The sequence below is a fragment of the Cupressus sempervirens genome, chromosome 3, assembly GCF_028749045.1.
Source record: "Cupressus sempervirens isolate cs-2001-9-10 chromosome 3, ASM2874904v1, whole genome shotgun sequence".
Classification (NCBI taxonomy): Eukaryota; Viridiplantae; Streptophyta; class Pinopsida; order Cupressales; family Cupressaceae; genus Cupressus; species Cupressus sempervirens.
The window spans coordinates 407,080,650-407,093,949 of NC_143120.1; the positions used below are offsets into that span (position 1 = coordinate 407,080,650).

At 34.5% G+C, this 13,300-nt stretch overlaps 1 protein-coding gene across 2 annotated transcripts in view; it reads right to left on the minus strand.

The window, feature by feature from the left end:
- LOC149566729 (uncharacterized) overlaps positions 1–13,300 on the minus strand; it is a 133,398-nt gene that overhangs the window by 76,669 nt on the left and 43,429 nt on the right. Inside the window, exons 4-5 of one of the 2 annotated variants that reach the window (XM_089820074.1) lie at positions 10,854–10,915; positions 10,603–10,743 (exon numbers count right to left, since the gene is read on the minus strand). In XM_089820074.1, the coding sequence (XP_089676200.1) occupies positions 10,603–10,743; positions 10,854–10,915 (203 nt within the window). Of the gene's footprint in view, positions 1–10,602; positions 10,744–10,853; positions 10,916–13,300 lie in introns of those variants that run through there. The other variant, XM_089820075.1, reaches the window with a different exon arrangement.

Genomic DNA, 13,300 nt, shown 5'->3' on the forward strand with positions numbered 1-13,300 from the left:
TCCTCGTACCACTGTAGTATATGTTGTTTCCATTGCCCTTGTTACCTCTCCTCTTGTCGTTCTTGGAATTCAATTAAGTTGTGAGCCAGCAACCTTAGAAGGCTTCCCAGAAGATCATACACTAGAGTGTGCACCATGAGTTTGGCACATACCATATCAATGGAGAGAACTCTATCACAAGCCTGCTACTTTACATATTGGTCAACCGAGACTTCCACCTTGTCAATCAAGTCCTCTGTCAACTGATTTTCCTACATCTCTTCCCTATCCTTATCGTTGTCAATCGCTAGTACTTGGTGATTGAAGGTGTGGCCCATTATACTGCCATCTTGCCTATTTACCTTTCATCAAATCTTCAGATTTGATCATGCAACTATGCCAAAATGTTAACTCCCGACAAGATATCTTTTTTTTATGCAGAGAGAAAAAAAGATTCAACCAAAACATGAATAAATAATAGTTCAATATTAACACATTACATATGATATTTGCAAAAAGATGTATCTTTTATTCCATATAATGTTTGTACAAAAGAAGATTTGATCATGCAACTATGCCAAAATGTTAACTCCCCACAAGATATCTTTATTTTATGCAGAGAGAAAAAAAGATTCAACCAAAACATGAATAAATAATAGTTCAATATTAACACATTACATATGATATTTGCAAAAAGATGTATCTTTTATTCCATATAATGTTTGTACAAAAGGTAACCTATTCTTAATCCCAATCTTTGTTAAGTTTGTAGTTACAATCAGATTGATATGATCATGAGTTTCATTATTGATGATAATTAGATAAATATTCCTTTATATACATATATTATATATATTATTTTATAATATATATAGTAATGTATATATTATACATATGGTTATTTATATTATTAATATACTAACCAATGATGTTTAAACCTTGGAGACATGAGAGACATGTCTCCTTCTCTAATACTTATGTGAGATCCAAATCTGCATTTATAACATATCTATAACAATGGCAATATAATTACATTTGCAAAAACAATCTTAGTTACTCAACATGGTATCAAAGCAAGGTTTGCAAATGTAAGAAGACATGTTTTTTTTTTTTTTAATTATTAACAACTCGACATAAAAGACTCTTCAAATGGTGGGTGTATATCAAGGGAACCCACGTTTTGCTAGGATAAGGCCAAAGGATTGATCATTGGCAATAATATGTGAAATAGATGGTCAGACCAATGGAGCACAAGCTGGGTGGGACGACCGAAGTCTTCATCAGAGATTCAATGGAAAGGGCATAGTTTGGATTTGGTGCACTTATTAGACATTCAATAGGGTCATCTTCGTTGATATTATCTTCATTGAGATGAGCTTCCCGATCTCTACCATTGGATCCCTAATTGTCCAAATCTAAGAGTTGTGCATGTATTCTGCACCATGCGAGATGAATCAAGATGGACCTCCAAGATGATTCATGATCTTAGACTGTGATCTGAGACTCACTCCTTGTTGTATGAGAGGAACAACGATCTGCACTGCTGAAACTTTTGGTCAGAGATTGTATAAAACTGCAGGAGTTTTTACTAGATCACTACCACTCAAACGTATGAGATTATACTATGAATGGAAAGTGTGCCGCAATGTGTAAGTTAGGCCTGTTGTTTCACAGCCAATCGAAGCCAACCCGACGATAATATTAGAGACATAAAATAAACTAAATTAAACTCTGACTAATGGCCATGACCATAAGAGTGCTTGTGACTTTTCCTACTACATACGTGACTATCGTAAATTCAAACACAAATAATAAAAATAAGAAAAACAAGTCATATTAAGTCTCAACTTTCTTATTCGTAAAACCCTGCAAGTATTTGTCAGTGGAAAGTAACATGGAAAAAATATAAAATGGAAAGGAACAACCAAGTTTCAAACACCAAGAATTATCGCGACCACTTGTATGATACAAATCAAAGTAATGAGACTCGGACTCGGCTCTGACTCGGCAAGGGTAATTCGACTCGTGACACAACTTAGACTCGGTCATGACTCCGTAGTGACTTGGCAAGTCAAGGTATATTAATAGAAAAACCTTAGAGAAATATTAAATATTTGATACTTGGTGGGTCAAGGTCACGGGTCATTTTGACCCGGTAGGGGTAACCTGACTCGCTGACCTGGGTGACTCGTGTGACTCGCTGCAAGTCTCATTGCTATGATACAAATAGTACACGGGTGGCTTGACACTCAAATATAGTGAAGTTAATTTAATAGTTAAGTTCAATGTGCACCTATGTGGATATCATGGTCCACGCAAAACATCAAATCACACCAATGGGCTGACCAAAAGGAGAAACATATTAAAAAGGAAACATCACATAATAGAGAAAACTCACCCCATTTGACCCAAGTTTTATGTGGCAGACAACCTAATATGAGTCATACTTTGAATTTAGAAACATAACCATCAACCATCCAACCCAAATCCTCCATATCCACGGATGGAGGAACTAGGAAAGATACTATCTAGATAAAGTTAAAGAATTATATATTGTTGGAGATTTCTATTTCTATTTTTCTATTGGATCAGATGTCCTTATTTGTTTGTTGATCTGATAATTTGCAAGGCAATTATTAAACAAAAGAAGTGATATTAATATCCTCAAGAGGCGAGGTGAGATATATGCCTTAAGAGGCATTGATTTTCTTTAGCCACTCCATCATAAGCAAGGCGGGGCCAATATTGGTGACATCTATATTGTGCATCAATTAAAGGATATACATACAATTAAATTATTGAACTTTCTTTAGAAACTCTGAAGAAGATTCTTAAAAGATGACCTAAAGTTCTATGAACATCGAGGTATGGAAGAGTCACCTTCTTTGTTTCATTATATTGTTCATTTTTGGACAACCAAATAAGAGTTTATGATTATTATCAAGGATCAAGGACAAGAAGTCTACGTAAATGTCAATCAAAGATCGAGTATCGTCAAAAAATTTATATGATAGATAACATTAATTAAAATTAGAACGGCCAAACTATCAAAATTGTATTGTTATGTTTGCCAAAGCATTTGGACCACCTATGGTTATCCTTTCGATGAAAAAAGCTCTAAGTATGAGTAACAGATCCTTGTGGCATGAACACTCTAAGTCAAGATATTGGTATATGGTGGATAACTTTAGAGAAATGTCATTTCTCATTTACTTATATTGATAAGCTTAATGAATGTTTGGATCTTCATTGGATAAAAAGACCAAACTAGAAAGAAGTTGAATAATCAAAAAGAAAAAAGAAGAATTTACTAACAGAGATAAAGGTTGATATCATTCATGGATGATTGTCTCTCATTCGACTTGATATTGATTAAGAAATCTAAATAATGAAGTATGTAGGAATTTTACATTGTGGGGGGATGAATAATTACCTTAACCCAATGTTTCATTCCCATTGGAGGCATTTTCTGATTTGATGCATATAGACATTAATTGGAGCATTTATATCAAGGATGTTGATGTATAGATAAGTATTTATTATTCTTAATTATTACATTTATCTATTCATTATAGTCTCTCTCTTATTCGTATTTCTATATGTACGATATGAGCTATTTCCCTTGATCTTTTCCTTTGTATCTAAAGATGATCTTCCAAGAAAAGAAGAATGGTACATTAGGCATACTATGCAAACTCAATCTCATGATAGTAGCTCCATAGAAGTTGTGATCTAGAACTCATTAATCACATGATGATCAAGTTGGATAAAGCAACGTAGGAGCTCTAAAGATTAATACTCATAGGGAGTCTAAAAAATACATGGGTGTGACTTCATGAGTTTGATGGGCCTACCCCTGTGTACATCATGAGAAAGTGATGACTTCAATTGAACCATCTTCGAGTCTCTCTTTGATAAATAAAACTTTACGTATGAGTTATCGAGTCATTCAAGTGGCACAATCATACTCAATCAAGATATTGGCATATTGACGATGAGTTGTGTTCACTTCTACTATTAAGATAAATGAATGTTTGGACTTTCAATGGATAAAAAAAGCAAGTTAGAACTTAGAAAGAAGTTATCATATTTGATAAAAAAATTGTTCAAGAATATAAGAATAAGTGGAAATTTTTACATTGTAGAGGGAATAATAGTCAATGTTCCATTCCCACTTTTAGAGGAGAGATGTTCCATTCTCAAACAATTTAAGAAAAAAATTATGAATCTTCATGTGCAGATAAGTATTCTTATTCTTGAAATTTATCTCTCTCTTATTTGTAATTTCTATACATACTATAAAGGTTATTTGTCTTTATCTTTTCCTTTATGGTTGAGGATGTTCTTACAAGAAAAGAAAGTTAGTACTTTACACATGCTACTAGATATTGTGCAGACTCAACCTAATGATAGTAGCTCCGAAGACCATGATGATCAAGATGGACAAAATGAGGCTCTCCTCCTTGATGATTGAGATTATGTGATTTTTCTACATTAAGAGAGAGTATGACACTTCTTCGAAGGCAATGTAGAAGCTCGAAAGTTTGATACACAGATGGAGTCTAGAAATACATATGGGTGACTACATGATGCTGATGGGCCTACTCCTACGTATAACATGAGAAAATCAGAAAATCACCAGAAAATCAGAAAATTGATATCGGATTCAGAGTGCGTTCAACAAGCATCCTTGGGTGAAGAGAATTTCTAAGAAAGTAACTAGCGGACCTAACTTCCCAAGAATCGATGTTCAAAGGGAGAAATTTTGAAATGCAATCCTTTGTGGATGATATCTTCTCTATGAGGAGAAGTTCTAAGAGAAATTATTTGTAATGCGCACCTCTATGAGAGAGAAGTATGAGGTGAAAACCCTTTGCTCCACCCTTTAGTAGCAGCTATGGTGGGTCCACCCTCTGACTTGGTTCATAATGGATATCATGTGAGTTACTACATGATGGTGTAATTATGTCATGAAAGATGGCAATCTTTCATTAATGTATATATTTAGAGGGAAATTTTAACAGACTACATTAAGTTGTTGTCCCAGTGTGCTGGAAGTTATGATAATGAACAAAAGGTAACTATTGTAAGGTGATGATCTTATCAATAGTAGACCTATCTCCTAGCACCAAAATGTGTTGGAGCAAGTGTTATCTTGGTTCTTCGAGTTGGTTTTGCCGGACACCATGAAAGTTGTTATGGTTGTTCGAGTCGGATCTTGCCAGACACCATAACTACAATTTATTATAGACCTCACTTAAAGTGGTGTTTAAACTTATATTAATGTTATAGAAATTTCTTAATTTCCCTCTCTGCTAAAAGAAGAAGTGTTGAAAAATTTAGCCTCATTGTGAATCGTAGAAAATTCCAATATAATATGTGTGTGTTGACAGATTTATGTTGATATCCTTAAATATGTCATTCTAGGAATATCATACTAAGATGATATCTTTTCATATACTCAACAACATAATATGTTCCATATCAATCCTTCCTAACTAAGAGGGAGTGTTAAGTTTGTAGTTACAGTCAGATTGATACGATCATTAATTTCATTATTGATGATAATTAGATAAATATTCCTTTATATACATACATATATATATATATATATATATATATATATATATATATATTACATATATTATATTATATATATAATATAATATATATATTACATATATTATATTATATATATAATATAATATATATATTACATATATTATATTATATATATAATAATGTATATATTATACATATGGTGATTTATATTATTAATATACTAACTAATGATGTTTAAACCTTGGAGACATGTCTCTTCACTCCTCTCATACTTATGTGAGATCCAAATCTGCATTTGGAAAATATCTATAACAATGGCAATATAATTACATTTGCAGAATCCATCTTAGTTACTCAACAATCTTATATATACAAAGCACCTAACAATTGGTTGAGCATGCCAACCTACAACTTCCTACAACTGTCTGAGAACCATGTGTAATTACATTACCATAACAACCCAAAACATAAAGTATTACTATTGACTAAACTATGGCTAACAATTTGTGTGATATCTATTTTAGAGACTCTGTGTGTGTGTGTGTGTGTGTGTGTGTGTGTGTGTGTGTGTGTGTGTGTCTAGGTAGGTTTGTTTATACAATATTTAAATACATCCATCAGAAACGTAAACATCAATCTTAAGTTATTTTTATTCATTAAAAGGTTAATATTTTAACTTCAAAATTATTTTGTAGTTGTTCAATTTATTTTAATAGTTCGGCTATTTTACTTTAGAGCTATTTAAGAAGTATTTTACCTAAAAAGAAATAAAATATATGTCAAATGTGTATTGATTTTATGTGCATAATAACATGTTTAACCTTAATGTCACTATATAATGCTTCTCAACAAAATCACTCTTATTTGGCCTTTCATATATCCTTAATTTACAAAGTGGAATGAGAGCTACTACATTGCATACACTCAAGTGGCTGATGCACCTCATGTATTGTTAACAAAAAGGGGAACTTACGCAATTCTGTTTATTCATTATTCGCATGGATTTCTATTTTATTATTCTGTTCTTCGTATTTTGTCTATTTCATTTATGTCAATCATTTATAATATTACGCAGCATTGAAACCCTGTACATTTAAGTAGTAATCTGTTGATCTTTAGAAGCTTCCAATTCCAATTGTGAGCCAACCATGTAATGCTTCTAAGAGTTATCACAAATGGATTGTGCTAGAGCACATACTCCAAGAAGTTCAATAAATTGACCCAAGAAAACTGAACAATTTAATGTCTCTGCACCATCACAAAAATCAAAAGTGAATGGGGGCCATTTTAGATGTCACCGAGTTGGAGGAGATTGATACACAATCTAAGTGGACCACTGATGGTACGAAGCCCTCTTTGTCAAGGTAGGCATTGCTTGGACAAATTAGTGAAACAGAAAGGCAGCAATGCTCATGGTGGAGGATAATGTCAGAGCAGAGGTGACTGCAATAGCTACTTCAGTTGATACTAAGTACCAGGCACGTCATAGAAAATCCTCTCATCCTTAATTTATAGTTCTCACGTTTATGTTTTATATTCTAACAGATATCAAAGCCAATAAATTTTAACTCTGTCCATTCCATCTTTCAACGGTAGCTTTTGATGTTTAATTGTGTGTTTTTAATATAATTCTGATTTGAAGGTATAACAGCCACACATGTTTTTGTCACAGACAGCTGAAATGTACAGGTTTTTAAAAGTTGGTTTTTTTTCCAAATTGTCAGGTTTTTTTTTCCAAATTGTCTGGTTTTTTTTCCAACTTTGAGTTCAAGCCCAATCCTAAAGCAGGCCAAATAACAATAGGCAAGTTCGAGTCTAAGAACTATAATGTTTACTATAACGTATATGGCCAAGTGCAGCCAATAAGTTTCACTTTAGATAATCCTAAGCAACTTTTTCTTTAATGGATGAAAGTATCAGTGGTAGTCCATATTAGCACAAATTCTCACATATATTAGCACCAATTCTCACAAATATTAGTCCAGATTTCTGTTAGGTTTTTCTGTCCACAACCAAGAGACCACTAAAGGAATCAGCCATGCCTCTAAAAACCCCAAGGTTCCAGTACTCTAAAGGGAGTCCAGAGAGACAGAATCAGGTAGGAGTAACAGCCCCTACATCCATTTTGTGGATCAGACCCTGGCTTCCAATTTAAAAGGGTCAAGTGGTTTTCAAAGTTGCTACCATATGTCTACAGTCCTCCAGTAAGAAACCTAAGAAGATCTTCCAAACTAACGAAACTAAAAAGAAAAAGGCCATTGGCCATAGCACATATCTTCACACTGCTTTTAACTTTCCATTGAAGATCAATGCATTTCCGAACCTCATCTACATTAGGAGAAAGGGCAAGGAACTCATCAAGGACATGAATTGTTAAACAATTTATCTCGCATGGCTTTTCATGGTCAGCGAACAAGTCTTTGACCCCCACAAGCTTATCAACAAGGAAAGCTGCTTCATCTTTAGAAAAAAAGGACTCCAGATGAAGAGGAGGGAATCTGGAGGACAGGTCAAGAGATCTCCATCCTAAAGCAACAAAGACTGCAGCAATCTGACCCGGATCGTCCAGAATCACAGCCCCCTTGTTGGAAGTGAGGAAAGATGAGGACACCGATTCAGTCCCCCATCCCCTGTTCCAGTCAAGGTTCAATGCCAAACAGCACCTGCATCAGGCAGCGTACTGATCAAACCCTAGCAGAGCAACGCATAAACACACAATCCTTCCTCTCCTTTGTTTAATACTGAATATCAATTGACTATCATTTCATACCCTAGTAATATGAGTGTCTAGGTACCCTATTGCCAACAACTGATTCCCAAAGACTCAACTATGGGTCACATGGGCAACCTAGACATTCTAAAATTCTTATAAGAAGCCCAAAAGGAGTAGCTTTATGGAAATGGGCATAACATAAGCATACAATGTCAAATTTTTAAAAACAAATAGGCATTGAAGAGCTAATTCCAACCAATATCCAATTGATGCAGTACAAAACCAGATGAACCCCCAACTGAGGTGATCTAGTTCCCAGCAATTAACCACACAGCGGAATATAAACAAGAACGCAGAGATAAAGATCCACAAAAATGCCAATTCTCATAATACAATCATAATATTTTCATCCAACATGCCCGGCTCTAAGGCCTTCATTACAGTCAAATACAAAGCAATTACAATAGTAATTATGCAAGACCTTGCAATATCCAATCTCCTAGCTAGTCTAGATCCACACTATAGTAGAAACTCCAAGAAGATTATAAACTTGTGCTCACAAGCCACCAAGCAACCTTCTTGTTTCCTAAGCCCACACTTAGCTACTAGCTTTGCTCAAACTTCGCTTTTCTCAGCTCCTCCTTCTCCATGCTGGATGACAATGATCCAACACTCCACAAGACCCTCTACTTATACCCAACTAAGCCACAAGTCAGCCTAGCGAGTTAAAAATTAAATAAACCCTTATATTAAATACATAATTAAGCTACAAGTCAGCTTGCAACAGATATTGAATACCAAATACCTTACAACACCCATTAAAAACACATAGGACAAATAAACTAGAGCCAAATACGCCCACAAAAACTCCCACGATCGCTCCACATCACGATCACACTACTCATGCATTAAATGCACCAAGTCAATTGATCAAATCCACAAGAACTCTGTTCGGCAAGCCCGTACTGCCAAGCGTCAACAACCACCAGCCGAGTATTGTCGAACTCCTTTGAGTGTCGAGCAATACAGTATAAGCCGAGTAAGCCTTCAACAACCAAGCTCCTCGGCCAACACTACACCCAAGAACTGCCCAATAATGACGGAGAACCAGCCCTTCTATGACCGAGATCTCCAACTCCAAGGTCCAACCACTTCACCATGCAGGATTGCCACTAGCCTAGGATGCTCCTGCATCACCAATGGTGCTGGTAATTTTTCTAAATTTTGTTACAAGTGAATTTTATTGCTAGTTGAAATTGGACCGTTCATTTCGGCTTCTAAGCTCGTAGCTTTTGCCAATTGTAACATCCCCTTTTTGGCAATGTTAGGAAAGCCAGAACATTTACTTCGACTTCCTTTTCTACTATGTCAATTGAATACTATTTAAGCAAGTAATAGAAGATAAACCAAGACTAATTACAATTCCTGACATAATATGAATATGTGTAAATGATATCAGTATCAATGTATCAATAGCAAAGTCTAATAGCTGATATGTTGTATGCTATATATAGGATTTTGCTTATCACGTATAGTGATAATTATATTTGTAATATCTGATATACACTTTGAATATGCAATTGGTAGTTATTCCTTTCAGGAATAGCTGCAATACCTGATAAGTCTAACTATGTATGCAACAATACTGGAAATCCTTCTTTATTATGGTTGGCATAGCTTGGATAAATTAATCAAACAGAAAGCAGCAACGCTCATGGTGGAGGATAGTGTTACAGAGGAGGTAACTAGAATAGCTACTTCACTTGCTACTAAATACCATGCACATGATAGAAAATTCTCTCATCCTGAAATTATAGTCCTCATGTTTATAATTTATATTCTAACAGATATTGAAGTCAATGGATTTTAAATGTCCATTTCATATTTCAGCAGTAGCTTGTGATGGTTAATTGTGTGTGTTTTTTGACAGAGACAACTGAAATGTACAGGTATTAAAATTCTTGTGTTTTGCATCTAAAAACTATAATGTGACACACTTACTATAACCCATATGGTTAATTACAGCAATTAAGTTACAATTTAGATGATCCTAAGAAGCTTTTGCTTCAATGGACAAAACTTCAAAAGTGTGATTGATAAAACAAAGAAACATCAAGCAATTCCTCCTCCAATCTTCCAACAGTAGGATGATCTATAAATGTCTCCCCTAATACATATGCTCACTGTAGCAGAATAATTCAAGCGTTGGATGCAATAATCCATTGATATTTATAAATGTTTCCAGCAGTTGAGATTAGACCACTTAATACTCTATTCATATTGATAGCATAGGTTGGTTAACATTCATCAATGACAAATATAAAAGGAACCGTACATACATATATTACCTCAAACACATCGGCAACTGAGAGGCTTGTATTACTGACTGCTTGTGAAATGCCTTCCACTACGTGAGAGAGTTGTGAGGACAAAATATGCGGTTCAAATTTTTCAGCAAGGATGCACTCAACCACTCTTTTGAACATTTCCTGGAACTCATTTTGAAATATATTTCAATTCAACGCAATAAAACTCGCATGCATTAAGTATATGCTGTTCAAATGAAAGTATAAATGCCAGAAATTGTGGATTTGCTTACATTTGATTTTGTGGTTCTGATCAGTTTGACAAGAGAAAGTAAAGATTCAATAGCCATCTCATCTAAAGAAAACAACATAAAAAGAATATCAATGTCAATGTCTTGAAACCTTGTAAGAGATGTTGGTCAACATAATTATTCAAACATAAGACTTCAAAAGCACAAAGCATTATTGTGCAAATTTAAAATGAACATTGACCTGAAATCAATAAATAGAGTTTTCTATCTTTGTAGAAGCTTTTTAATAATGGTAAACCCAAAACATTCACCCATATTACAAATTTGAATTCCTCAAATCCCATCAATTGGGAAAAAAAGTTTCATATACAACTTATTAAAACAAGAATGTGACATTCACACATTAATGAGCTTTGTTAATTCAATACATGCTCAATGTCCATTAATTCATCATTCTGCAAAACTCACCTAGTGTGAGGCTTTTGAATAATTATAGCTCAACAAACATCTTGATACACTCAAAGAGTTTATCAGAATGTCTCAAATAGTTTATCAGAATACATCACAGGGTCTTCAGGCAGATAAAATTGACAGATGTTCTCATATCACAAGGTCTACAAGAAAATAAATTGGCAAATGTTCCCTGTGATGTTCCAGTCTAATTTGTTTTAAGATCCCTAAAAACCCTTAACCAAAACTCCAGCATATTAAGTCACCACTGACTCGATACCAGTTTTCCCTGTCTAAGGCTTTTTGAAAACACTGTAGGGACTTTCAAATTAATGTAATTAGCAGGCCAGAAAAAGGAAAAATCAACAGCTTTAATTGCAGTACTTTGTAATAATAATAGTAATTGTCCTTTGGACAATCTTTGTTGGCTTCTAGTGCTCCATGGCTGCACCAATGTGGAGCTATAAGTCATTGCTATCATTAGTTATTAGCTATTTTTTGGCTTGGGGGATGACCTGTGTGCTCCAAAAAAAAGCAATTTGAGTATTATCCTACCTTCAAGGTCAGGGATTTGTCTTCGAGAGAATAGAACATAGGATCATCAACAGAATATGATTAAAGGTCAATTTCTGAGTGTGGGTATTCTCTCACTAACTATGGCCTCAACAAAAGCTAAGAGGTGCTCCTAGAAGTATCCTTAACAGAACATTTATCAAATTATTGGTGGACTTAGCTGAATTAGCAGCAGCCATACCAAATATATTTTTGACCGAAAGATCTCTCATTGGTCCAGGGAGCAACTGGCAGCTTGTCAAACCTACTCTTAAGATGATAACTACATCCATGCATACATACCTAAACATGACAACAGTGTGATATCCCCACAACTGAATCCAATTAATATTTCATATAAAAATGCAAGATGTAGGAATGCATGGCATGATCCTCTAACAACCATGTCCGCTTTGAATCATCCGTGAGTTATACCACTGAATCATGAAAGCATGTATAACACTAATCTTCAAGGAAGAGAAAGGTATACTTGCAAAGAATAAATGGAAATAGATGTATATGTCCATAAAAATCAAAAATAACACTTCATACAAATGGTGATACATAATAATTCATCTTAATACTGCAAGACCCGGAATGAACAAAGGAGAGTCCATCAAAATATTTTCAAATGAATTAAAAGTTATAATGAATTTGTCTACACCCTATTCCATTCAAACAAGAAAATGTCACAGGACAACATCCACAACTAGGTTTTAGCATCTAAAAAATAATTATAAGCTACCGCAAAGACATCTAGTTACATGCCATATATTCATTGAACACCTTTCCCATCATTTACAATGTCTATCTGGTCCACTTTGAGACCAAACTTGCATCATCTTATGCCTAGCACCAGCCTATGACAATTTAGAAATGGATTAACACCACCCCTTTTTCACATCCTTTTAAATTGTACACTTATACAGCATCGCAATTTCATTATGCAAGCTTCATATGAATGTCAAAGTGGTCAACAAGTTAGTAAGTCATCCATGTACACTTGCATCATCTTTCCATAGTCAAGTACAACTGAAGATGTCCCACACATCAATAACAATATCCATTCATATAGAAACCATGAATTTGAATGACAACAATTACTAAAAAAGATCTCAAACCATCTTTGGACTATCACATTTGCCATGTCCCCTTTTCTACACTAGTAAGTTTCATTCCATTGTTAGCCCATTTTGCATTGGTCCCACGGGCTAACCAAGAATTCTCAAGGATCAAATCGAGTTTTGGCCTAGGCAGTTCAAGTTGTTGGTCAATGAAGATTGTTTTAGTGGGGTCTCTAAATACTTGCTATTTTTCATAAGTCAGCAAGCTCAACAATTCTTGACATTTTAGTGCTAGACTAGGAGCGTCTCATCCAAAGCTTTCCAACGAGATATCACACATGCTTATCTAAGTTTATCTAATAAGTGACTTTAAAACATAAGTTCATATTACTAATGGCATGTTATTATTATATCTGTACTTTA